Source organism: Oryzias latipes, chromosome 7 (genome assembly GCF_053564925.1).
Source record: "Oryzias latipes strain Hd-rR chromosome 7, Olatipes_Hd-rR_3.1".
Taxonomy (NCBI): domain Eukaryota; kingdom Metazoa; phylum Chordata; class Actinopteri; order Beloniformes; family Adrianichthyidae; genus Oryzias; species Oryzias latipes.
Genome location: NC_136243.1, coordinates 13,623,482 through 13,650,533, shown reverse-complemented (window position 1 = coordinate 13,650,533; position 27,052 = coordinate 13,623,482). Strand labels below are relative to the sequence as shown.

Here is a 27,052-nt window from a genome sequence, read left to right as displayed (position 1 = left end):
AAATCCTTTGCAAATCAGATAATGGCATATATATATATATATATATATATATATATATATATATATATATATATATATATATATATATATATATTGTATATATATATAGTGACAAGGCTGGTACACAAAAACTAGAGCTGATCGACTCTGGCAGGGATTTGTACAAGTATTATAACTAGCATCCCATGATCCTCTGCTTCTGCACTGTCGTCATTACTATCCTCCCTGCACGTTTTCATTCCCGTTGAGCTTCAGGAAGCTTTCCACACACTCCACACTCCAGAGGCCAGTGTCATCCAGGATCGTGTGAAGGTTTTGTTCAGTCAGCTGCATTCCATTTTCTGTCTCTAAAGTCCAGTGTTTTGTTATAGTTTTCCAGGTTTGATGTCCTAGCATTCAAGGGCTCTCGATCGCTGCGTTAGCTGCCGCTGGTTGTCAATGACTTTTAGGTTTTGAATGTAAAGCCGGATGTTGGTGGGACTCCGCTGGGGAAGGCTGTGGTCTGAGTCTGAATGAGAGGAGGAGATCACGCGTGAGTGGATCTGACAGAGGACACCCTTACATTACCAGCAGCTGCAGCTCACATGTTGATAATCGAGTGGCAGGCCCTTCCAGGAACATCCGGTCGGCCAGGCCCCTCTGAGGAGATGAAGGCACTGCAAGGATGCAACAGCGAGTCAAACAAGTTTTTATTGAACATGGAATACAAAGCCATTATTTCAAAAGAATTAACCCCATGACGCCTATTATTGCAAATATGTGTCAAACCACTTCTGATATTAATGTCAGATATTAACTTACAGTCTATTGACTGGTTACAGTCTATTTATGGTCACTGTAGAATTGAATACTGTTAAAAAAAAGGCACAAAACAAAACATTTTTTCTTCTGCCCTTTCATCACCTGGTAATGTACAGACGGTTTGTATTTTTCCTTTTATTCTTATAGATGTAAAAAAAATAGAGTCAAATATTGGTGTCTCTCTGAATATAAACAAGGATTTCGGGTAATATTGCCATATATATATATATATACTGTAAATAAAATTTGCTTTACACCTTTTTCTGCCATGACATTACAGTACCCATTACATTTTCTGCATTGAGATGATCCTAATCGCCACAGTGTCTTCATTTTAAAAAGAAACTATTTATTTATTTTTAAAAAAGATTTCAAACAAGACTCTGGCTTCTTTTGGGTCACGACGAGTGAGAAATCAACCTGATTGGCTTTTTAAGTGTTAAAGATTGCAGACCTCTGGTCTAAATCCTTGATATTAGAATTAAGAATTTAAAAAAAAATATTCAAAAACCATCAGCAGCAGTAGTGATTTCTGTTTACAAGAAAATTGGGGTAAACCCGACAAACACTGTGACCTCCAGATGAGACCTATTTACCTCCCAGACTTGGATTGAAATATTTATGTCGTCTGGTTTATTAGAGATCTGCTTTAGATGAAGTTAACACTATTTGTCACTATTAGTTATCAGACAAAGAAAAAGAACAATAAGTCTAGTCTCATTTAAGGTCATGCTTGCTAGTATTTTAAAATAAAGTGCAAACATAGCCGTTTAATAGTACACATGATCCCACTTTAATTCTCCACTACTGATTCCTGGAGGCATTTTTAAACTAGGAGCTATGATGTAAAAAGTGTTTTAAAGTGATACAATATTGAAGGATCTGCTACATTTTGTCTCATAAACTGACAGAAACGATGGAAACCAAGCCTTATGTTTGTGTTTACTCGACCACTCACCATAAGGTTGACTTCTGCATCCTCGGACAATGTTGACTGTCTTTGCAAGCATTCGCTGCAACATGTAACGAAATAAAAAAAGGGAACTCGGTTCATTTTTTAGCACTACAAAAAGAAGATAAATATATTCGATAAAAACCTTCAGCCATACCATCTTCTCAAAGTTGACCAACTTGTCTACGTAGCTTGGGTTTCCCTCGTGGATGAACGTCATATCTGGGTTCATACAGGCACAAAAGTCCTTATTGTCCAGATGGTTCACTTAAAGGTCATACAGCTTCATAATTTGTTCACTCCTGCCTACCTTTCAGCAGCAGAGGCATGAACGGGATGTAAGGAGGGTTGAGTTTAGCAACAGCCAGTCTGTAGGCTCTGTGGTTGCGGGATGGATCCTGTTAGAAAAAGCTAGAGTCATGCACATTCCAGATCTTCAACAGACTGCGCTTTATTGGGAAAATTACTACTCACCATCAGCCTCTCATAGGTGCAGTATATTCTTTTAATTTTACTTGGTATTCTCTGTAACATAAAGAAAATGTCAATCCCAGATGAGCTGTAATCTCAAATGTGATAAAATGTGATGGTTGGATCCTCACCTCCCAGGTTTTATAAAGCCTCTGCACGGCACTGTTGCTCAAACCAAACATCACAGCGAAAAAGGAATTTAAATTCTTCTGCTCCTTTAATCTGCAGAACAGACACGAGGCTGTGAACATCTGGTTCTCTAGTCCTGTTCTCAGAAGACACTCGTGCAAGCAGAAAGATCTGTCTGGTGAGTTTGATAATCAGCACGTCTACATCCTCTGGCATTAATTAGGATCATCTACGATTTACTATCTTTTGCAGATTGCTGTGATGAAACCTGAAAATTGTTGCTCTTTAAAAATACATAACATTCAAGAGACCCCCATGTGTTGTTTATGAATTAAAACAATCTAAATGGTAATCACTATGTGAGTTGCAAGTTGAAGTTTGACAGATTTTCATTTTGAAGCAAAAACTGCAATCAAACTGGTACCTTTGTTTTGTGTGAGTAAACAATCTCTTCCTTTTATTTTCTTAAATGTTTAAAATAAAATGGAAAAAATATGGGTATTAGAGCTTCAGGCAAACCTAATTTCACCAACAAAAGAAAAAAAAGCTCCTTATTTACCCACTGTCTCAAATTTGATCCACAAATTTTTAACAGGGTATAACTTTTATGAAGAATCAACACATTTTTACTTCCATTATTTTTTTTTTTAGTTTAGCCTAGTTTATTAATTTCAAACATATTGTAAAAATAGCAATGGATTAATTTATACACTATGTTATGATTATAGTCAGTCATTTAAAAGAGTCTATGTGTGGCAGAACTTAAGAACAATAAAGAGATGGAGAAAGGCAGAAGCTGAAGCTTATTTAAGCTTACTCCCTTCTACTGATTTAACTTTGACAACCAAAATTTAAAAAAGAAACAACAAAAACCCACACAATATTTCAATACATAAATATAATGGTGTACGAAGATTTATCAAATGTCAGCATATAACTATCACATCATAAAAAAATAAAATAAATAGGCATTCAGTTAGTGAAGATGTTGGTAAAAGATTAAAACCAAAGCGGTTGACTGTGAAGACGGTAAAGAAATCTTACACTGAAGCGATCTTGATGAACTTCTTCAGCAGCAGAGCTCGCTTCATCAGGTCTTCACAGAGGCACAGCTCCGTCACCACCCAGTACTGCAGCTTGTTGAAGTGGCGCACAAACCGCTCCAGGTTAGCTGTGATGGCGCCCGGGAACTTATTACGGCCAAATATGTAGTACACAAGCTCCACCTGGAAAGACATGGACGATAGTAAAAAAAAAACTGGAGTAATGCATTTTTTCTATGTCCATATAGTATAATGGTAACATCTGCACAGGGATTGGTCTGGATGACATGAAGGGGCAGTGATCCATCATCTAGGAGTGTGGTTTTATACAATATAAAAGAGGAAAAAACAAAAAACGTTTTAACTCATTTCAACCTCTAAAGCTCTTAAAGAAGCACGAATGAATGAAGGAATAATGAAACCCTGTTTTTGAGTAAAATCAAGGAATTAAAGGAGACTTTCTGTGGTCTACCAATCAAAAACTTTCCTCTTTGCAGAACCAATGATGCAACAAGATGAAACATGTATGAAGGTACATTGGCCATAGATTTTTTTTTCATTCATTCATTCATTCATTCATTCATTCATTCATTCATTCATTCATTCATTCATTCATTCATTCATTCATTCATTCATTCATTCATTCATTCATTCATTCATTCGTTTTCTTTTCCATTCATTCATTTTCTTTTCCTGCCGGAGCCTATCCCTATATGTGAAGGCAGGGGGGAACCCTGGGCAGGTCGCCAGTCTGTCGCAGGGTAGGGTTTTTTTTATAACTGTTTTGTCTGAACATAGATATCTTTAAGTCCCACTCCAATCGTCCTTTGATCTATTGCAACAGTGTTCCCAGGGGTCTATTAATCATGGTTAAGCTGTTTTTAGCTAATAGAAATACTCAGAAAGGCAAATTTAAGATCATTTCTATAATATGTGTCCTCCATCATGCAAAAAATACAAGAACTTGTTAAAAACACAATTTTCACTGGAGTGGGTCTTTGATGTGAACGATCTTTGCTTTGGACATTAGAAACAACCAATATTTGCCTTTTCTAGATATTTTAAACATAAAAATGTGCTTTTTTTCCCATCACTGACACATGGAGCAGGGCTGCAGAGGTACCTCATGCACTGCCGTGAACAGCTCCCAGTCAAAGTTGGTGAGTTCAGCCGCCATGTCTTTTGAGCCTATTTGCTCAAGGATGTCAGTTGTCCCTTGTTCTGGGCCCTGCTGCTCTTTCAGGGGCCTCTAAAACACAGAGATGTGAAGAAAAAGGGGACTGTTAGGTAGAGGAAATGCCCTTTTTTTTGGGTCAAATCTGTACCAATGCACAAAATGAACTCATTCCTCACCAGATGTTCCACTTCACTGCTTGTGCAGATGAACAGTCTCTCATTGAGACCAAGGGCGGTGTAGACTGCAGACGCCTCCAGCTTCAGCTCTGCTCTATCTGTGGGAGTATTCACAATATTTGATTAATTTCAATGCTTCATTTCATTTTAGCTAAAGAGCAGCCTCAACTGACCAAAGTGCATTAAGCAATTCCATTAAAAATTAGGTTAAAAATGCAACAGCTCAGAAATCTGAGTACAAGCTGATGTATTAGGGTCTGTGTCGACCTTGTGTCATCGCTAAAGGCTGTACGTGTGTGGGGGTTTCTGAAGTAACATTATGTGAGAACGGCTTCAGTGCATTGGACTAATAACCAGTAGTATGCTGGCTGGAAAGGCACACTCTCTGGAAACCCAAACAAAAAAATGACCCATTTAAACTGAGAAACTGCGACTAGATTTGTTAGTGAGCAACCTCTCTTTTAGTTTCAGGATTTTAAAGACCCACTCCGATGAAAATTGTGTTTTTTGTGGTGTTTTTAACATGTCCTTGTGGCATTTTTCTGTTGATGGAGGACATATGTAAAGAAAATAAAGTTTAAAATTACATTTCTCTGTATTTCTTTATTCAAATCGTGAATCAGGAGCAAACGTAAAAGTGAAGTTTGAAAAAGAGCTTCTATGTGACGTAAAACAGAATGGAGTATCTTTATTTCTATAGCACTTTTCACAGAAAGAATCACAAAGTGCTTTGCAAAAAGATGGCATGAAATCAAAACCAACCACAGGGGTAGTAAAATCAAATATGAACAGGGCCTACTAAAAGTCTAAGAAAAGTAAAAAACATAATAAAACAAGGACTAAAATCAACTAGAAGCTTTTTTGATTAAAAATGTCTTGACCCGGGATTTGAAACACTTAACTCAGTCAAACTGACACAGTGACAATGGAAGGGAGTTCCAAAGATGAGGAGTGACAGCTTGAAAAGAGAGATCTCCTCTGGTCTTAAAGTGGGCTGAATGCTTCAGAGATGTTAGTTGAAAGACTCCAAGGACCAGAATTAGAGTATGGGGTTAAAAGGTCAGAGATCTATATGTGGGTTTCACCATGCACGTAGAAAATACGCTGGGCGGGCATCGAGGTCCCTGCTTTGTGCTCTTAGCAACAGAGGCCAGACTAATGGTCCGCACTAACAGTCCTGCCCACAACTCACAGGTGAATTTCAAATGAACTTTGGCTGTCTTGCAGAAACTACCCCGTAGAAAACTACATGTTTTTTAAATTTTGACCAAAAAATGGCATAATCATAGTTAAAGGACCACTGGGAACACATTGAAAACAGAACAACAGATGATCGGAGTGGGACCTTTGCCACATGTTATAATTACTTTAACCCCTTTATGCTTAAGTTCTTCCCAAGGATATAAAAATATTAATTTGAACGGCTGCTAAATTATGTGGAGTCCTGGATTAAATGGTACGTTGTGAATTAGCAACATATTGCATGAAGGGGGCAAAACTTTTATTGCCAACTGCAAAGTTTAATGCAATCATTAGCACGTTAAAACAAGCAAATCTACTGTTCAATTCAAAAGGAATAACAATATTTCAAAGCATGACCTCCTGTAGAGTTCATTTTGACAAGTACATGGCCTCCTCCAGGTTCCACTACTCCTGACAAGACATCCTGTACTGGAGAGTCCACTGGGAGCATCAGAGTCAGAGCTTTATGGTCCGGTCTGTAGATCTCATACAAAACTAAAACAAGGAGACGAGGAAGTAAATGTTACGATGCACCAGCATGTGGCAAAAATGTTTGCTTACAAAGCTTCTTTGAGCTCAAACTATTCTTACTTTTATCCTTCGCTTTGATTGGCTGTATCCTCCCCAGTGCCTCATCACAGTTTGAAAACCAGTCAAAGTGTTGGTTCTGTTTTAAAGGCAAAAGAATCGCTCAGAGACAGACGGAACAACTGCAAAAACTCAAAAGGAGGAGAAACTCACCCTGCTGAGTGAATGGTGTCCATTCTCTAAACTGGTTTAAATCAAATAGAGAGAAACGATTGTGGATTAGTTCAGAACACTAGAAAAAATGAAACCCAAAAAGCAGAAAAAATATTTACACTTTTGTTCGTCTTCTTTCCCTGTACTGTTCTTTCAGCATGCCGGACAGACGGGAGTCAGCTGCCACTTCTTTCTTCATCGCCTGTTCCCATAAAGACACAGAAACAGTCCTTTATTTAAACAATATCCAGCAAAGTATACAGTTAAATTCAATTCATCTAAGTCAGATGAGTCACCTCCAAAAAGTCCATAGCAACAGGGTCCTCTTTCAGCAGAAAGCCGTACACTGCCACCCAGTGGCTGATGAGCTTCACCACCTTTTGTTTGGTGTCGATAATGTAGGCATCCTTCTCCTGCTCTGAACCCTCTGACAGCTCTGCCTGATAGGTGCATGCACAGTTAAGGGTAACACAAAACTCTTCTCTCATTTTGAACAACTTTTCTCACAAAAATGTTGGCAGAAATATTCCTGTGGTCAGCAGAAAAACAAAACTGGTCAAGCATCTGAGGATATTGGTGCTGTAGAGCAGGACACAGCTGGCTGGTGGGCATGAAGACTTTATGTGTAAGGAGAAAGTCGATAACACAGGGATCTGTGGGAAGACAGGCACCACAGCAACACGTGACGCTGAAGTTGACTAAGCCTGGCAACCATGATCGAAGGAAACAAAGGAAAGCACAGGGATGTAGCTGCAGGCTCTCACCTATAGGGTCATATCCATTGGAGTCCAGTTTGATTGTTTCCAGGAGGTGTTCCAAGATTTTCTCAGGTGTTCCTGACATGACTGTGTACCTGCATGAAACACAAAAGAAAGGCAGAGAAGAGTTATATCTAAGTTATCTGCCTTCCATCAGCAAAGTCTACACTAAGAGTGAGGCAGTATCCTTGATGTTTACTTTTTATATAGCATTTATATATTGTAAATGTAAAATGCTCCAAATTAGTCTGAAGAAGTATTTAGATAGTATACTTCCTCCACTATGCATACATGGCCTATAGTTATGCTCAAGTATATCATAAAATTCACATGTACTACGGTTTGCTAAGGGTTGTTTAATCTCTGTGGTGCATGTCTGTGCAACTGTACCGCTAAGCTTTTCTGAGAATTTAGCACGTTTTCATTTGATCCTTAGTACTAGGATATATATTGCAAAAAAAAAGAAAAGACATGCAACCAATGAGTAAAACCAAAAAGTATAATGTTTGAGATGAAGTTTGTGGGAGTACAAACTGATAACCTTCCCAGAAAAGAAACCCCTCTTAATGTGAACATTGCAGTTTCCAACTGAACTGTTTACAACAGTTTGCAGTCAAAGTGTTACAAATCACATCTTGGTGGATGATAGTGCTCCGTGTGTTCATCATTTGTTGTTTGTAGAAAAAAATAAAAATAAATTCTGTAGCATATGAAGGATTATGCAATTCGAATTTTATATAAATGAGACTTTTTTTTCTTCTTTTTTTTATATACACAATAAAACCTTATGCAACATGCTTTGCAACAGGTGAACCTCAAAGGCACAATAAATAAATTAACCGCAAATTGATTAACTAAATATTTCAATACAGTTACATCTTTACGTAATTAAGTAAGTGTGAATAAACTTATTGTGAAGCTTCCTGGTTTAACTTTGTAGAAAAAACATTTATAGCATTTTTATTTGCACGATTTCCAGCACATGAACGATAGTCTGGAAAAGATTGTAATTTTTCCTAATTTTGGTTAAATAACCCTACAAAACCTCCAAAAAATGGTGAGTTCCAGTTTAAAACGTAACTTTAAACTAAATAAATACATATCCAACATGATAATGACATAAAAAAGCTCTTTAACGTTTCTGGTTGTGATGAAAATAATGTTTTGGGTATTTTTAACATGCTTTTTTAGCCTTTTTCTCATGATGGAGGACATGTATTAAGAAAATTAAGCTTATAATTGTATTTTTTAAATATTAATCTATTTAAATAGGTGTAAATCAGGAGCCGATGAAGAAAAGTCGTTTGAAAAAGCCAGTGGGAGAGCATGTAAACAAATGTTTGATAGGAAGTGGAGCCGGTCTTACTCCGTGCCAATATTAACAGTCACAACTCAAAGATGAGTTTCTAACGAACTCCTGCCGCTCTGCAGAAACTATGTCCCAGAAAGCGGGTTTTTAACTTTGGCTAAAAATGACATAATCATAATTAAAAGACCACTGGGAACTCTTTGAAAATAAATCAAAAAATGATCAGAGTGGGACTTATAAAAAGAAATTATGTTTTACATGTCAAGATCATTCCAAGTAACTTTTTTCCATATGAATACTTTAGCTGTGAATTTTTGCTTGATATTTACAGACTGCCTGAAGTTTAATGTTTTTGTTTGTCTCACTTGCTGTTGGTTCCAGCACTTCCTTGCCTTGCTGACTGTGTGCTTTGTTCCAGCACCAGCACCGTCTTCCCATGCTCCTCCAGCCGCACCGTGTTGGCCTCCACATCCTGAATGACGGAAGAGAAAACTCAGTTTTTCCTTGGTGTCTGCAGCTGTAACTCTGCCTGATTTGTTGCTGGTGTACGCGACAGACCTTGAGGATGCGGATAAAGTCCTGTTTGTCAACGCGGAGGAAATGGCAGTTGTCCTCCCTTAAGATGATGGTGGCAGCACGAGGTGCGTCGTTTAGCAAAGCCAGCTGCCCAAAGTCCTCGCCTTCATGGAGAGTAGTAACAATGCCCTGTGTGAACACAACACTTTAGCTTTACAACGCATTTCAGTTTTGAAAATGATTTTGTGTTTTGGTTTTAGCCGTCTGTGTCTGGATTTACCTTCCCATGTGTGATCACATTTACAGAGCCTTTCCAAATGATGTACCAGGAGGTGCCCTTGTCTCCCTGACTGAACACTGCATCACAGCAGAAACCAAATGAAAAAGCTCAGCATTGACCACCCACACCACTTTCAAACAGAACAGCCACAATAATTGTGGTTCCACACCACCTCTCTGTAATATGCATTAACCTCAACATTAAAGATCTGGCAAAAGGGGCAGAGACATTTTAACAAACGGAAAAATTCAAACAACATTTGTGCATAAGATCACAAAGGACAAGAAGTGCTGAGCAGAGATGCAGCGGGATCCTGCGCCGCAGAGACACAACAAAAGTGTTTTTCGCAGTTTTGAAACTGTGAGACGTCAGCAAAGCTGTGACACTCACACACTGTTCCGGCCTTAGCATGGGACTCAAAGACCAAGACTGCAGCCAGCTCCTTCCGCACCTACCAGAACAACGATGGTGGAAATAAGAGATTAGTGTTTGTCGCAAAGTGTTTAGGAAGCCAAATGATGAGAAGGCAGCTTCTTCTAAACTTGTTTTAATGTAAATTATGTGAAATAATGGTATCAAATCCTTCACAAAAGAATTTTAAAAAACTAAAGATGTATCGGTTTCATTATAAATTCAGATTATCATAAAATTCATTATGAGGAAGAAGGTAAATAGAGACTAACTGAGGTGGAGAGATGAGCAGCAGCCTTGACATGAAGCAGCTCCTCATAAATGACCTCGATGTCCTCTGGAGTTCTTTGACTGGGACTTAACAGCAGAAAGAGAAGAGTCGCAGGAATAAACAAAACATGACCACTTACTAAGTTTAGTAAAAAAAAAAACTGTACATGTACACTCACTGGCCACTTCATTAGACACACCTGTCCGACTGCTCGTCATGGCAAATTTCTAATCTGCCAATCACATGGCAGCAACTCAATGCATTTTGGTATGTTGACATGGACAACAAAATCTCTGCAGTTCAACCTGAGCATCAGAATGGAGAAGAAAGGTGATTGAAGTGACTTTGAATGTGGCATGGTGCTTGGTGATAGATGGGTTGGTCTGAGTATTTCAGTAACTGCTAATCTACTGGGATTTTCACCCACAACCATCTCTAGGGTTTACAGAGAATGGTCTGAAAAAGAAAAAATATCCAGTTAGCAGCAGATCTGTGGGTGGAAATACCTTGTTGATGCCAGAGGTCAGAGGACAATGATCAGACTGGTTCCAGCTGATAGAAAGACAATTGTAACTTAGATAATCACTGGTTAAAACCGAGTTACTGAGGTATTTAGAGGAGCATCTCTGAGCATCTCAACATGTCCAAGCTTGAGACAGATGGGCTACAGCAGCAGAAGACCACACAGGGTGTCAATTCTGTCAGCTAAGAACAGGAAACTGAGGCTAAAATTCACATAAGTTCACCAAAATGGGAGTCTCCATTTCTGCTGCCATATTCGGATGGCAGGGTCAGAATTCGGCATCAACAACATGGAGACATCCTGCATTGTGTCAAAGGTTCAGGCTCCTGATGGTGGTGTAATGGTGTGGGGGATAGTTTCTTGGCACACTTTGGGCCCCTCAGTACCAATTGAGCATGGTTCCAACACCACAGCCTACCTAAGTATTGTTACTGACTATGTCCATCCCTTTATGACCACAGTATACCATCTTCTGATGGCTACTTCCAGCAGGATAAGGTGGCATATCATAAAGCTGGAATCATCTTAGACTGTTTTCTTGAACCTGACAATGAGTTCACTGTCCTCAAATTACCTCTGCAGTCACCAGATCTCAACCCAACAGAGCACCTTCGGGATGTGGTGGAACGGGAGATGGGTATCATGGATGTAGAGATGAAAAATCTGCAGCAATGGTGTGATGCTATCATGTCAATATGGACCAAACTCTCTGAGGAATGTTTCCAGTATCTTGTTGAAACTATGCAATCAAGGATTAAGGCTGTTCTAAAGACGAAAAGGGGTCTAGCAAGGTGTGACTGATGCAGTGGCCGGTGATTGTAGATTGCAATTCTGGAAAAAAAAAAAAAGATTTTGCTTGATACACCGGCAATGTAAAGGCACTGACGTTTTGCGCAGAATCATGGTGAGCAGAGCGTCTGGTCCCAGCTGAGACAGCAGAGCCAATGCCTCCTGTAGCTCTTCCTCAGATTCCTTCTCATTTGGAATGTGGCTCAGGCCAAAATCTGAGTCCTGGAAGCGGTAGAACTGGGCCTCTTTGTCCTGAAAGTTCAACTCGTGTTTCACTGGAAACAACACAATGACAGCAATGGTGAGGCCTCGTTCCACCATTACGGTCCTCGCCTGAGGAGCAGCCTGCCAGATAGCCTCAGGGCTGCAGAGACTATAGAGGTTTTTAAGAAGAGGCTGAAGACCCACCTTTTTAGTCTGGCTTTTACATGACTTTGGTAAATGCTTAATTATTTTACTCATTATCTTTTTATTGATTTATATATTTTCTCTACTTAATGCCTATCATTTTCATTTTTTATATTTTTTAAATTATATGAGGACTAATATCATGATTTTTATGTTTTTAATATAGTACCCTTTTTATTTTTATTATATTTATGACATTTAAGATTACATTTTAATCATTTTAGCATTTTGTATTTATTTATTTATTTAATTACAAATATTGATATATCTAATATTATTTTTCATATTGTTTTTTATTTTAATGTTTATTTTGATGTTTCATAATCCAGTATTTCCTCTTGGGGATCCATTGTTCTGGGGCACTACCAGCTCCGCCTGTAGGGGGTGCTGTTGCTGCGGTGCCCGTTCTCATTGAGCCGGCTGGGGTCCTGTTCTGTGGTCTAGTAGCTGTAGAGTGATGGGCCCTAGGCTGCTCTGTGTTGGGCGGCACTGTGGTAATGACCCCCGCGGTCGGGCTGGGCCTTGGAATAAATGGATCCCCATGTTATCGTTTCCTCACAGCAGTACCAAGACAGACCTTTTCTTTATGCTGCAGGTCTTTGTTTTTGTTCATGGTTCTATTGGGGGAACTGGACGGGTGGAGGGAGGAATCTGGTGAGGGAGGGGTCCCATCTGTGTATGATTGTCCTGTGTTTTCTGTTTTAAATAATTTTTATATTTTCTGACTATTTTATCTTCTTTTATGTTAAGTGCTTTGTGTTTTTATTTTTACCAAAATGAAAGGCGCTATATAAATCAATAACGTTTGAAGTTTGAAGAAAAATCAAAGGAAAGGTGACTAGTTCCAAAAAGGGTTGGAATGCATGAAAAAAGTGTAAAGCTTAAAAAAAACATCCTAGGTTTGGTTCAAAGAGGAAGAGAAACTTCAGAAGACAGTTTGACCCCTAAGAAAGTATTTTTTTTAGAAACTCAATATAAATGGAAATAAGTTCAAATGTCATGTCTGTCCTTTCCCTTCATTGGTGAAGTCTTTCTGTTTTGATTGGAGTGGTCTCCATCAGGCAGCCAGAGCTTCATTCAGCAAACACTTAAATCATTTAAATTACTCAATCACTTCTGAGAGCGCTTTAACTGCAACCAAAGACATTATAATCAGAGTATGTTACAGAGAACACACAACATAGACTCGTTTCCCTTTTCCTTTTTAAACAGCAGTAATGATGGTTGAAGACAAATCCTCCTCCAAACTGCAATGTTTTAGCTTTTAAACGGGTTAATCCTCAGAACAATGAAGGCAGACAGACAAAAAAAAAAGTTGAAAACCGATTTCAATCTGATTAGAATTCAACGGCTGAACCTTTGAAAGCTCTAGAAGTGAATGGACCAGGCTAAAAAGGGGGGGTGAATGATAGCGTGCTGGCCAGAACAGGTTGTCTGCCAACTGCTTGGTTTGGAACTCAAGTCCCAGGCTTGGCACACATTGGGGCTTTTTTGGGGGAGACACCTTGCTAACACCATGTTGTGCCTGACCAAAAAAAACTTATAAGTATCTTTGAATATAAGTATCTGATGCTACAATGCATTAAAAACCTAAGAAAAGTGAGGTTTATTAAAAAATGATGTGATGATATACAGGAAACTGTTATATTAAGTTCATTTTGTAAAAAATGAATCTGGAGGCTTCTGAATCATAACTTATTCATCTCAATATTTTATTTACAGCTTTAATTTTGTTCAAGTCTCCCTTTGATCATCTTTTAATCTATTTTTAAAGTGTTCCCAGTGGTCTTTTAATAATGATTATGTTGTTTTTAGCTGAAATCCCAAAACCTGTGTTCTTTTTTTAAGTAAGCCCACCTCCGTGTCCCCATCAAACATCTATTTATGCGGTCTCCCGCTAGCTTGCAGCCACTCACGGCCCCAACTTAACATTACCGGTTTAACAGAAATGGGGAGCAATAATCAGAGCTATCCAGCTGTACAGTTTGGTGTCAGATACCAGCACAGATGAGGAAAATGAAGACGTACATATGGAGCAAAGCAGGGAGCTTGTTGCCCATCCACCATATTTTCTTTGGAACCAATATGATCTTTTTCGTCTGCTTTTTCTTTAGCTTAATTTTGAGCTTAATTTTCTTTATATTTGTCATCTATCATCAGAAAAATTCCAAAAGAAGATGTTTCAAAACACAGAAAACACGATTTTCAGCATAGTGGGTTTTTAAATAAACAATGCCATGCAAATTATTTGACCATTGTTTGAGAATTTCCAGGCACTAGCACAATCAGATGATTTTATTATGCTTTTAGACACACAAAAAGTTTTCTAAAAGGGGGTACTGAACTCTATGTAAGTCTCTTTACAAAACTATAAAATATATGCTAAATATTGTGTTTTTTGTTGAATCATTCCTGTATGTGTCATTTAAAAAGGAGAAAGGCTAACTTAATATGTCTCCTTACCATGAACAAGTATCCCTTCATCCACCAGGACCTGCCACATTCCAACTGCCTGACTTCTTGATTGGAGGCATTCATTCTGCTTCATAAGCCAGTCAACAAGCTCCTTTCCAGAGCAACATTGTCTGCAAGACATTTAACACAGTTATTCACACACCACGGGTCACATTTCAGCACCGCATGAACGGTTTGGGGACCTGTGTGTTTTCAGGTGATGCTTCCTGTCACGGATCAGGCCTGGATTCTTCTCATTCATCACGCTGTACACCGATCTGGCTGCCTTCACGACTCGATCTGAAAGAAACTGAACAGAAACAACAAACAAGAATAAAAGAATTTCAGTTTTTTTTGTTCCCCTCAAAAGAGATGTTGTGTTCACCATTTGTGAGGATACTACTGGAAGGGTTTGTAACACAAAGGTGTTTACAGGAAAAAAAAAAGTAGAGAAACGAAGCAAATGTTCTGAAAAATGTTCCCGCCTACTCCTTCCCCCCCAGTATGGACACCATGTGTGGTGGTGTGTACAGTGAGTGGAGACTTCTGTAGGTGTTGGAAAGTGATGTAGCGTGTGTGGGTAGCGAGGAGGTGAGAATGTGTTAAAAACCGCTTGTGTAAAACTTTCCCACAACTCGGTAAGTTTCCAGCCTCAATAAGCCTCTGTGGCTGACAGGCAGCATCAACACATCTGACCAGCCTCAATGTATTTTCCTGAATCACTGCCCCCCCCCCTGCTTCCTTTTCAAATGTCTGCACACATAGAAACACACAAACAGAGGGGGTTTCTGCAAAACAGACTTATCCTTTACTTTATTGCAACACTTTAGTTTACAGGAAGTATTTGCCTTAAAAAGAAAAAATGTCTGTATAACCCACCAAACAAACTAAAGTCACCAAACATGTCTTAAAGTCAAAAAAGGTTACAATCAAAAGTGCAAAACCCCTCATTCCCCCCAAAAAAACAAGTTCAAGAAAGTACTTTTTCTTTATTTCAACTCTCTGTTTGGGTCTTATTTTCATTTTTTCTTTACAAATGCTCATTAGCTGAACCCTAAACGTTTCTGGTCCTTGTTGAACCCTATCTCAATCACCTCCTGCGTGTCTTGTGACTACCCGAGTGACTCTGGCTGCAGCCTGTTTGTGCAGTGCATTCTCCTTAACATGTTTGCCTAAGGTGGTGATGCTGCAATACACACAAGTAACCCAACTCTGACAATTTCCTGTGTTCTTTGTTGATGATAGGAGCCTTGAAAAGGCCTTCAAATACTTTCATCCTCTTTGGTCTTCCACAGTTCCCTCAGGATGCAAAAACACCAAAGGACCCCTGCCTCACCCCTCCCCTGACCCCGTGCCTGCAAGACGAAAACTCAGCCCTCGCTCAGTCATCTGGACAGGGGTCGTACCACATGCCTGTGAGATTCAACTTCTCATGGGTTTGTTAATTATAATGTCCAGTTGTGATTGATTTTTGAATGTTGCACTGTAACACACACTTTAACCTTTCATTCCCACACTGACTTCTTCTCAGACTTGACATCGGTTCAATTAATGTGTTCTGGGGCGTCTGTGAATGCCCCCCCTGAGTAAGTTAGTCTGGAGGTCACCAATATTCCCAGGGGAAAATATTCACCTTCTCAAGGGAGCAAACTCTGAGCCATACTTCATGGATGAAGGCATTTACCTATACAAACTCCTTTAAAGTCCCACACCATCCTCTCCATCCTGTTCTGGACAAACAGCGGAGCCCCTTCTCTAGGAGGCTCAGACAGCTCTGCTCCAAAACTGCCAGATACCAGAAATCCTTCCTACCCAACACAATTCAACTCTGCAATAACTCACAGTTTAACAGATGACTTTTGCACATTTTTGCACATTTTGCACATCGCTACCTGTTTGTAAATAGTCTTTAAACTATACCACCTTATTTTGTTTACATTTCTGCTACATTTTTGGTTTTATATGATTGTTTTTATATTATTCTATTTTCTCTTATATTTACTGCAACGGTAAATTTCCCACGTGTGGGATCAATGAAGTACTTCTCATTCTGATTCTGATCATCTATTTTCAAAGCATTCCCAGTGGTCTTGCCTTTATGATTATGCTGTTTTTAGCCAAAATTAAAATATCTGTGTTGTTTTTAGGATATAGTGTCTGCAGAGCAGAAGGCGTTCATTAGAAATTGGCCTCTGAGATATCGGAGCTTTTCAGCTACACAGTTTTGATTGCACGAGGAAAACCAAGACGTAAATGGTTCTATTTGTCTGCAAGTGGATGCATTGAAATAGAGCGAAGCAGGAAACTTGTGGCCCACCGATTATAGCACCTACATCACCACTACAAAAACAGCATTTTTTTTGTCTGCTCCTTGTTCACTATGATTTGATAAAAGCAAATCAGAAGAGCAATTTTAATCCTAATTGTCTTTATATATGTCCTCCATCATAAGAAAAATGCCACAAGAACATGTTAAAAACACCAAAACATTATTTTCATTGGAGTGGCTCTTTAAAAATCAATATAAAAAGAATGTTTCTAACATCTGATGTCACCCTACTGTTGGTTTACATAAAAACTTATCTAACAACTGTAACCCACATTATATTGCGGGCTGATAAGCGTTGACAAGTGGCACAAATCACAAAAGCAAATACCTTTTCTACTAACCACCAATCGCTGATGCAAAGTAGAGCAGAGCACACAAATGTTCTGCGTGCAGCAGAAGGTGCTATTTCAGAAACCATAACCTGGTTTATGACCCAGGCCTCCTCCCTGACTCATTTTATGGTCAAGAGTCTAGGACTGAAAAAGCTGAATGAGTAAAAGTGTCCAGACAAACACTTCACATCATTTCGCCGTACACGCCCAAACCCTGATCCTCCAGATCCACCACCATCCTCCACTTGTGTCCTGTCAATCACAACCCGGACTCACCTGATCTAGTGAATCATCAATGGCTGGATCATGGTTGGACAGCTCAGGGTTGCAGTGTCACACAGTTATTATCATGTTTGTTACACCATTTTTTTGAGGGGAGGAGACAGAACAGCTGTCATGGAGTTTGACCAGAGGATCTTGTTAGTAACAAGACATGTTTTATGTGTTCTCTGCAATAACTTCAATCTGACTTGATCTGAGCTGCAGCTAAGGTTTAAAAGTGTGAAGAATGGTGTGAACCCCGTGTTTTTGGGTAAATTGAGGTTTCTTTTTTCACAGTAGAACGGGACTTAACTTCTGCTTTGCAGCACGTTTCTCCTCTTTCTAGATATAGAAAATATTTACATTTTTCTAACAATGTCTAAATCCTGTATTGAACCCAATGACTGTATAAAGTTACGAACACACCGGTCATTTGGCACACGTACAAGAACTAAACAAAGGTCCTTGAACGTTGGCTACATGAAATACATGAAGCCAAGATGCACATTGCTGCTTTGCCTGCACGTATTTTGAGTGCATCCAAGGCTAAATGTTGTTGTTGGTCATACGTATGAACCTAATCCTAAACCTAACCCTTTCCATGCAACCAAGAAAATAATTCAGCACTGGTCGGACGTATTTGGAAAATTAGGTGCAAATATTCACTTTCTTGAGTAATTGAGGGGTTTTGGTTGAAACAGTTCAAATCCCAAAAGTAAATATTTTCTGGGTCACATTGTGCTCTTCACCGAACCTTGTCTGAGGGAGACCACTGAACCTAAGCAGAGTCCCTTTCCGTGTCAAGTCACGTTATCAGTGTTTTTAAAGGTTCCCACCTTGGCATGGCATTGAAGAAGCAGAGATAAAAAGGCACAAAGGATCTGAGCTTAGCAAGGTAGAATACAGGGAAAGGGTCTGAATGCTGAGGGCTCTGGAGTGCCCTTTAGACTACTGCTAAGTGGTCTGACCAAGAATGTGTTTTTTAGGTCTCCCTTGAGTAGTAATGCAGGACATTATAACAAAAAACAAGAGTTCAGCAGTTTGAAAGAGTGCAAGCCCTGCAACTGTGGATGTCAGCAGAGGTCATCAGAGCTTTAAGCCACAGGTCGTTGGGACTTCAAAGACCATACCAAGTGGATGTTAATGGGAAAGATGAATGGTGGACAAGGTCAAGTGATCTACGTTAATTATTAAGCTGATATGTTTCCAGTTGTTTTTGACTTCCTTGCTGTCAGCGTTTTCTGTGTGTATGGCGGACAAAATGGTAAACAAAGTGCCAGACTGGCAGTTTACTGGGACAGGCCCAGAAGGGTGTTATAGAGCTGGGGGTTAAAACACCTGTCAATCAAAAGAGCTTGGTCACTTTTGTGTGTACTTCCATCAAACTCAAGGGTAGGGTTCATAAAAATGGACTCATTTAATAATATTCACGAATAATATACATGCTGTCTCTCATAATAAATGTAGCCACAGTCATAACTGTTGTATCACATATTTTGAAACATCCAATTTCACATTTCATATTTTTTAGAAATTCACATAAAGGGATTTTGGAACAACTACGGTGGCCGAGAGGTGCAAGACACGTTAACGTTTAAGATACAGCAACATCAAATCCCCGTACAAATGAACAAATACTGAAACACAACAGCAAATCACAGTTATGTGGACATTATTAATACATGAAACAGTCCAAAAGCATTTTTTATTGTGTTATTACAATAAATATCACAACAATGTTTAGCAAGGTAAAGTTTTTGTGTCACTTATGGTGTTGAGGGTATTCACTTTCCTTTAGCAGCTGCTTGCTTTCATTAATTTTTTCTCCATCTTTTGTCGTGTTTTGCACTTGCCGGCCGGCTGCTTAACAGAAAATGAATACCCTTAACACCGGAAGTGACACAAAAACTTTTCCTTGCTAAACATTGTTGTAATTTTTATTGTAGTTATACAATTTTAAAAATGCTTTTGGGCTGTTTCGCGTATTTATAATGTCCACATAAAGAAAATAGTAATACATAACTTTATAAAATCATACAGGATTAGTTTTATATCACACCCCTTTCTGTTAGAAGTTGTGTCTCCCCTTTCTTTGTTGTGTTTCTGGATTTGGTCATTTGTACTGGGATTAGTTGTTGTATCTTAAATGTAAACATGTTTTGCACCTATCGACCACTATACACAACATCAACTCAGCCACAAAGTGGTAGGCCACGTAAACTGACGGAGAGGGGTCAGCGGATGCTGAAGTGCAAAAAGGTTGCCGACTTTCTTAAAAGTCAATTCCTACAGAGCTCCAAACTTCATGTGACCTTCAGATTAGCTCAAGTACAGAACGCAGAGAGCTTCATGGAATGGGTTTCCATGGCCGAGCAGCTGCATCCAACCCACACATCACCAAGTGCAATGCAAAACGTTGGATGCAGTGGTGTAAAGCACTGCCTCTCTGGACTCTAAAGTCTTTGGGACGCCTTCTCTGGAGTGATGAATGAAGCTTTTCCATCTAGAAATCTGATGGACAAGTCTGGATTTGAAGGTTTCCAGGAGAACGGTACATTTCAGATTGCATTGTTTTGAGTGTTAAATTTGGTGGAGGACGTATTATGGTGTGGGCTTGTTTTTCAGGACTTGGGCTTGGCCCTTTAGTTATAGTGAAAGGAACTCTAAATGCTTCAGGATGCCCAAACATCTTGGACAATTCCATGCTCACAACCTTGTGGGAACAGTTTGGAGCGGGTCCATAAAGACATGGACGACAGAGTCTGGTGTGGATAAACTTGACTGGCCTGCACAGAGTCCTGACCTGAACCCGATAAAACACCTTTGGAATGAATTAGAGCAAAGACTGAGAGCCAGGCCTTCTCCACCTACATCAGTGTGTGACGTAACCAATACACTTTTGGAAGGATGGTCAAAAAATCCAATGAACACACTCCTCAACCTTGTGGACAGCCTTTCCAGAAGAGTTGAAGCTGTAATAGCTGCAAAAGGTGGACCAACATTATATTGAACTCTATGACTGGGATGGCACCTCAGTTCACATGTGAGTGGACGCAGGTGAGCCAATACTTTTGGTAATTTTTTTAAGTATTTATCTATTCAAAGCAAGGGGAAGAGGGGACGGGGTTTCTCCACGCCAACGGTTCCACCCACAATGCAGAGGAGATTTTCTAATCAACTCTATCTGCCTTGCAGAAACTATGCCCTAGAAAACAACACAGTTTTTTTTTTTAAACAAAAACAGCAAAAATCCTAATTAAAACATCACCCTGATGCTTTGAAAAACAGCTGATATGATTAGAGTGGGGTTTTTAAAAGCATGAATCACACTTAACTTTGGGGAGGTCAAAGATGTCCATCAATACACACCTGCTTCATTGTGTCCTTTGAATCCAAGGCCTCTGGCAGTGGAGTCTAACAAAAACAGAGAAAAAAATAGTAAACTTATTCCCTATCAGTCATGCGTCTATGTATCCGTTGTAAAAATTAATAACATATTTGCTCTGGAGCTGCAGTCCACACAAACCAGTTGGACAGGTTGGTGATAATAATCTTTAAGGTCTAACCAGAGAACATTTGCTGGAGCTGGAAGATTTAGATACAACAGAAGAATTACAGGCTTGAATTTTGATGTTGTAAAGAAAGTCCCAATCATTCCCTCTATTTATGAGAGGGTGGTTGTTGAGTGTTTGAGCTCCAGTGGCTGGAATCAAATTTGTGTCGCTTTAATCTACACACAGATTTCTTTATTATAGAATGGTTAAATAAAAAAACATCTAAAGATAAAAACAAACTTGGTTCCTATGCAGAGGTTCGTACTTTGGCCTGTCTAGAGGGACTTCCTCTTTGTTGCTGGCTCTTTATGCTTTTACGATCATCTTGTGACTGCAGTTGTGTACCAACATTCCCACGGTTATTGTTTTCTGCAAATGTGTTTTCCACAAAGCTATACTAAAATTAAATGTGAGGCTTAATTAACTCCCCCCTAAACTTGCCTTCTCATAAAAAGATTTGAACAAATAAAGAATATGAATGGAAGCGGGGATGCAGCTTGGCAAAACCAAACGAAAACCCCGCAGGAATCACATGACCTATGTCAATCGCACAGTTGCTAATAGCATCGATGGTGAAGGTATGACTCATTCCTCACACTACCGATATCTATCTTCGCTCCTGCAGCCAGACTTTGTGGCATGCTTGGCCTGCAGACATCACATGATCCAGGTCTGAACTGTTTTTTCAAGAAAAAAAAAGTTTCTTCTATTGTGAATGGGCAAACGACTTCAGGGTAACAAATCTGTGCTTAAAAGGTAACGTTTACATGAACCAAACGTGTCACAAAACAAGCTGCAGGGCATCAGGAACCTTTGTGCACATGAGTGAGGCATTTTGCTCCTCTGTGCTCACCTGTTCCTGGTATGTTAAAGTAAAAAAGCGGACACAGCAGAGATGCTGCTCAAGCTTTGACTTTAGGAGAAACTGCTCTCATGTGAAGATAAGAAGAAGCATCATTCTGTTGGACAATCGAAAGACAGGAGTTCCACTCTTTCTGTGCAACTAAACAAATATTTAATAAAACAACAGAAACACCTTTCATACATGACTTTAAATTATAATAGTTGCACCAGAGTTACATTTTTTTCCCTTACACAACCATGCTGTGTGTAACCCGGGTGTTGGTGTGGCCCAATTTGTCTAACTAAACACACAAAAGCTGACCTGAATAAAAACAAAGTGCTTTAGATTTCCGGCACTGAACTTTAAAGGCTCATAGTTTGTAGTGAAATTGTTCATCTTTAGGGGCTTTAAACAGGCACACATCTGTTTTTTTTTTTTTTTTACAGTTTCTCCTGTCAAATTTAGAATCCAAAGACTTTCAACCCTCCTCAGTGTTTTTCTGTGACCTGGACACAAAGAGCTCCCCTTTGCACATTCTTCCATGCAGGGAAGGTGAACAATAAACAATACACTATTTATAACCTGAGTTTATTAAGCACAACTTTGCGTTTCACTGCCTTCCGGTGTCGCCCACACTGTTTCTGCGAAAACAATAGAAAAATGTGCAGCGGTCTGCGTTAAAGCATGCTTGTGTACACTGCAGGGCCTGAACTGACTTTTTAACTTGTTATCTGGGATTACAGGTCCTGTTTATTTTCATAATGGACTCCCTCTGCTGATTGCTTTTAATCATGAACTGACCGATTTAGTGATGAGTGAATAATGACATGAACAAAGCACCACCGCCAAGCTTATTTTTGACAGACAACTGATGTGTTTAAAAGTATTGTGGGAGATCTCTGTCATGGGAGTACATGTCACCCATAAATTTGTGGAGTAAATCATTGTTGTTGAATCCAATCTGATGAAAAAATTTGTCTGAATTTGCTTAAGGTGATGGAAAATCCGAGGCTGGATATAGACATATAGGGGAGGGGGGGCACTGCCCTCCTAAGTTCAGTGACTACCCCCGAACATGATGGCCCGCAAAAACCAATAAGTAACTAAAAGAAATAAAAATGACCAAAAACAAACAGAAAAAAGTGCATGTCCCAAGTCTGGTAAATGCAGAGGATAGTGTCAGGGATATCATTCCACATAACATTCAGAATACATATCAGAAGAAGAAGATGGGCTTATGAACTGATATGATGATAACATGGCTTTCTAAGCATGTGAGGGGTTTGGAAGAACATGACAAACTCTCGGCACACCCAGACTTTCCCCAGTATTCTACCTGTTCCCCATAGTGGGGCTGGCAAAATCCAGATCAGGGAAAAAACTATTAATAATTTATATTTTGGGTGGAAAAAAGGGAAATACATGAAATAATATTATTACATTTGAGATTTTCTTTGAGTAAAAACAATTTGTTGGGGATTGTTGAAGAGGTTGTGACACAGACTTTTATTTTGTAGGGAATTTTTTTGGGAGTAAACGCAAGGCAGCTCACCCAGCTGATGCCCCGTATCGTCGGTGTCTCCACTCTGAAGCGGTTGGGGAACACTTGGTAATAGTGACTCCGAAACAGATGCATTTCGCCTCAGATCAGAACAACCCGCTTTTCCCAGTTGAAGGTTCGAATCCCGGCGTGCCCGCGCATGGCTCATAGCCCGTCAATCCATCGCCGCGGGGCTCAACTGCGTCAATTCAGGGCTGCGCATTTTTGTTTTCCTCCTCCCCTCACAACTCTTCAGCTGAGAGAAGATCCTGCGTGCCGTCCTCAGACCTCTCTTGACGCGCCTCAGTCTGCGCAGTGAGGGAGGGAGCGCCGCACTCCGGTGCTCAGCCATCCTCTGCGCAGAGGCGCACTCTGTTGCTTCGCCCGCGCGTGTTGCGCGCGCACACTTTGGCAAACTCCATCAAAGAGGCCCCCTTCCTTTCTGCTCTCTAACCCTTTTGATTTGTCAGTTGGTGCGTGTGTGAGGCGAGGGCGTGCGCTCTTCATTGCGCGCCCCACCAACATGTCATTTCAGCGGCCACTAATGGCGGAGAGGCTGCGCGCAAAGGTGACAATAACGCCTGACCTGAGTGTCCTCAGAAACGACTAACAATTCAGGCAAGTCCAACAGCCTCTGTTCCACATGAAACATGGGCTGAATTATGAAAGCAGGAGAGTCAGTATGCAGAACTTTGCACTTATCAGGTTGAGCAGCTGTCTGCCTCAGTCTGATCTGTATAAACACAGATAAAGAGTCTGGAGAGCACAGAACCACTCTTGACCATGTCAACCCCTGGACGGCTTCTTGGCTCACTCTTTTGTTTGCGCTCTCGCCTCACAACAGGTTCAAACCCCAACTGGGACCTTGTGTGTGGAGTTTGCATGTTCTCCCTGTGCATGTGTGGGTTTTCCTCCTCCCACCGTTTCATAGGTTAACTGATGATTCTAAATTGCCCCTAGGTGTGCGAGTGAGGGAGTGTGTGCGCCTGCAACAGACTATCGACACGTCCAGGCTATACCCCACCTTCGCCCAACAGTAGCTGCATGGGAGAAGCAGCCCCTGTGACCCCGAAAGGGATACAGCAGGCTAAGAAAATGGATGTATGTGTTGCAGATGTGCGCAACTTACCTCTACCATATCTGGTGTTCGTCGTCGTGACGACGAAAACATGGATTTGACCAAATTCTCCATGGAGGATGTGGCCCTACGAGCGTCTGAGGAAAGACAGAAAGCTAAGCAATCAGTTTGGGTACAGAGATGAAAAATGTTCATATAGTGTCTCCTAAGCTACTGGTGTTTACATGAATCAGCACACAGAGCTGCAGCTTTACTCTGTCCGGGTTGAGAATTCTGAGTGTGACTTGATTTCCAGAGCACAGCCTGACATAACTGGGTTTCAGTTAACTGTGTCCTGCAGGCTCTTGCTGTTTAAATCCCTGCTATTGTTCCAGTGCTTCCAGAGCGGCTTTTCCTGTGCTGACCTCATTGTCAGAGCGTTGGCCAAGTCTCTCAACAAGTCACACCCCAAGAACATCCATTCTGTCTGGCTGGAAAGACGTAGGAGGGTTGGGATGAAGCTATTTCTGTGCACCTGTGGTTAACCTCTGCTTTTTTTCTTCCTTCTTCTTTTTCTTCCATTAGCGTGTGGTGAGTGACCGATAGACTTAAAAGCCCACACAAATCATTTATCTTTGAGTCACAACCGCCTCCCGTTTCTCCAGTGGCACAATAGCACTTTCTTTTTAGCAAAACACACATCTGCAACAGCTGTTTGGGGGGAAAAAAGGTCTTACCTGATTTTTGTCTGCGTAAACTCATGACAACACCCTCAAAAATCCAGTTTGAAAACAAGAATTAAAGCTTGAATGTGGTGTTTGTGCCCTGGCTGGATTGTTTGCCTCTCTGTCTCCGAAATGCCTCACAAGGGCTGTGTGATGCCACTCTAAGAATGTTAACGCTGGAGGAAATCCAGTTTTGCTTCTTATGACCTCCTGAGGATGAACACAATAGCTGAGCTGATAAGGAAAGGCACACGAGAACTTTTTTTTTGTGTTCGTGGTATCTGATTATCTAGATTTTTGTGGTGGAACACATGCCTGAAAAAAAAACCGTCACAAATGTGTCACTCGGACAAAAACATCAGCTCACAAAGCCACAGCGTTAGAAAAGAACAGCCTGTTTGGACGCTAGATAAAAGTCATTTTGGGACATAATTAGTGAAAACTAGAATATTCCAAGGAAGTAATTGCTTTGAGGCCCTGGGATTGACATCAAAGCTCATTAAAAGTGCAGCAGTTCGGGCGACCTTGTTTTAAAGTTCAGTGAATTTGTCGGATAGAAACCGTACACCACAAAACTTCAGTTTACTCTGGAAAAGTTACTGTACACATAAAACAACAAAACAGAAAACTTCAACAAACGTGCCCTGCATTTGAAAAATACAAAAACAAATGGCGCCCTCTAGTGATAATTGAATTGAGCTGCAAATTAAAAGAAAGGTGGCACCTTGGTTAGTGTTTTTGCCTCGCAGCAAGAAGGCCCCCCCCTGGCTGGGGAACCTGAAACAGAACACCAATGGGGGACCTTTCTGTGTGGAGTTTGCATGTTCTCCCTGTGCATGCGTGGGTTTTCTCTGGGGACTCCGGCTTCCTCCCACCGTCCAAAAACATGCTTCGTAGGTTAATTGGTTAATCTAAATTGTCCATAGGTGTGAATGTAAGTGTGCATGGGTGCGTGATTTGTGGCGCTGCGACAGACTGACGACCTGTCCAGGGTGTCCCCTGCCTTTGCCCACGAGTGGCTGGGATTGGATCCTGCAACCCTGTGACCCCGAAGGGGACAAAACGGGTTAAGAAGATGACTGAATGAAAAAAAAAATAAGCCATCAAACTCAAAAGAAACCCTAAAAGTGAGCAACTGAAAATAAAAAAATTAATCAACAGACTGATCCAGGTCTGTTTCTGCTTTGGTCAGGTTGACAAATACACAAAACGGATCCTTGTCAGTTCATTTTTGGTATCTTTTGTTTGAGTCTGCGTCTATTTGTCACTGTATTTATTTTTGCATGTGTGTATTAGGTCCTGGGGGAATGGGAGTGGGATTTCCTGAAACCCATCAACGCCCATGGAATGCACTTTGCCAACTGTCTCTGCTGTGCTTGTGTGGCAGCGTGCACGCACACATACATGTGCGCACAAATATACACACCTTTTCCTTCCTTGTTCCCGACCACTTAGCAGAGTTGGGGGAAATACATGTTTGATCTGTCTGACCCCACGGTCAAATGAAGACAGGAACCACTTGAAACAGGTACAACCAGTAATCCTACATGATACACAGAATCGAAGGTCCCTCAACATAGGTCCCTCTGCATTTACATAGAAATTCAAAACATGCACTTCATTGCTAATCTTAATCAGTTTTGAATAATTTCATCATAATATGGGCATTAAATGAATTTCATGCTTTGTCAGGATTATAAGATCACTTACAAAAAGGTTTTTATGGGCTAAATCATAGTGAACAACGAGTTGGTAGAGTCACACACATAAGTCTGCCAGTCACATGTTTCCGATCAGTGATGAGCAACTCACCGTTGGCAGGCTCTTTGTCCAGCTCGTCAATGTAATGGATCCCACAGTCCTTTCGCTTTACCGCTCTTGGTCCTCCCAAATGTCTGAAGATACTTTCTCAGTCTGGGATGTCTGTGAGTTGGGAGCGTGAGGGGACGCAGCTTCCTG

The 27,052-nt window shown here is 40.3% G+C and overlaps 1 protein-coding gene across 5 annotated transcripts; it reads right to left on the bottom strand.

The window, feature by feature from the left end:
• Positions 1-95: 95 nt before the first annotated feature.
• Positions 96-27,045, bottom strand: rapgef3 (Rap guanine nucleotide exchange factor (GEF) 3). 5 transcript variants are annotated; one of them, XM_023956834.2, is made up of 29 exons: positions 26,906-27,032; positions 26,520-26,636; positions 24,441-24,526; positions 20,743-20,787; positions 14,655-14,761; positions 14,461-14,582; positions 11,687-11,864; positions 10,279-10,363; positions 9,986-10,046; positions 9,596-9,672; positions 9,358-9,504; positions 9,165-9,271; positions 7,497-7,585; positions 7,307-7,385; positions 7,029-7,179; positions 6,852-6,934; positions 6,733-6,763; positions 6,583-6,658; positions 6,349-6,486; positions 4,750-4,847; positions 4,520-4,645; positions 3,398-3,579; positions 2,356-2,446; positions 2,228-2,278; positions 2,064-2,151; positions 1,911-1,975; positions 1,760-1,814; positions 585-656; positions 96-508 (listed from the first exon to the last, which is right to left on the bottom strand). In XM_023956834.2, the coding sequence occupies exons 3-29, from the start codon at positions 24,501-24,503 to the stop codon at positions 390-392; spliced, it is 2,586 nt and encodes an 861-aa protein (XP_023812602.1). In that variant the 5' UTR covers positions 24,504-24,526; positions 26,520-26,636; positions 26,906-27,032; the 3' UTR covers positions 96-389. The 5 variants fall into 5 exon arrangements, with proteins under 5 accessions (XP_023812602.1, XP_023812601.1, XP_023812599.1 ...); XM_023956833.2 differs by lacking the exon at positions 26,520-26,636 and having other exon boundaries at positions 26,906-27,045; XM_023956831.2 differs by lacking the exons at positions 26,520-26,636; positions 26,906-27,032 and adding an exon at positions 25,106-25,228.
• Between the last annotated feature and the right edge of the window lie 7 nt (positions 27,046-27,052).

Bases quoted from the DNA above. Each gene is read 5' to 3' on its own strand.
- rapgef3 (XM_023956831.2), bottom strand. From the start codon at position 25,130: ATGAGTTTACGCAGACAAAAATCAG. The intron at 7,180-7,306 runs ATATCCTCAGAT...CTGTGCATGCAC, and splicing joins TGTCCTGCTCTACAGCACCA to CTATCAGGCAGAGCTGTCAG. The intron at 2,279-2,355 runs GTGAGGATCCAA...TTTATGTTACAG, and splicing joins GGCTTTATAAAACCTGGGAG to AGAATACCAAGTAAAATTAA.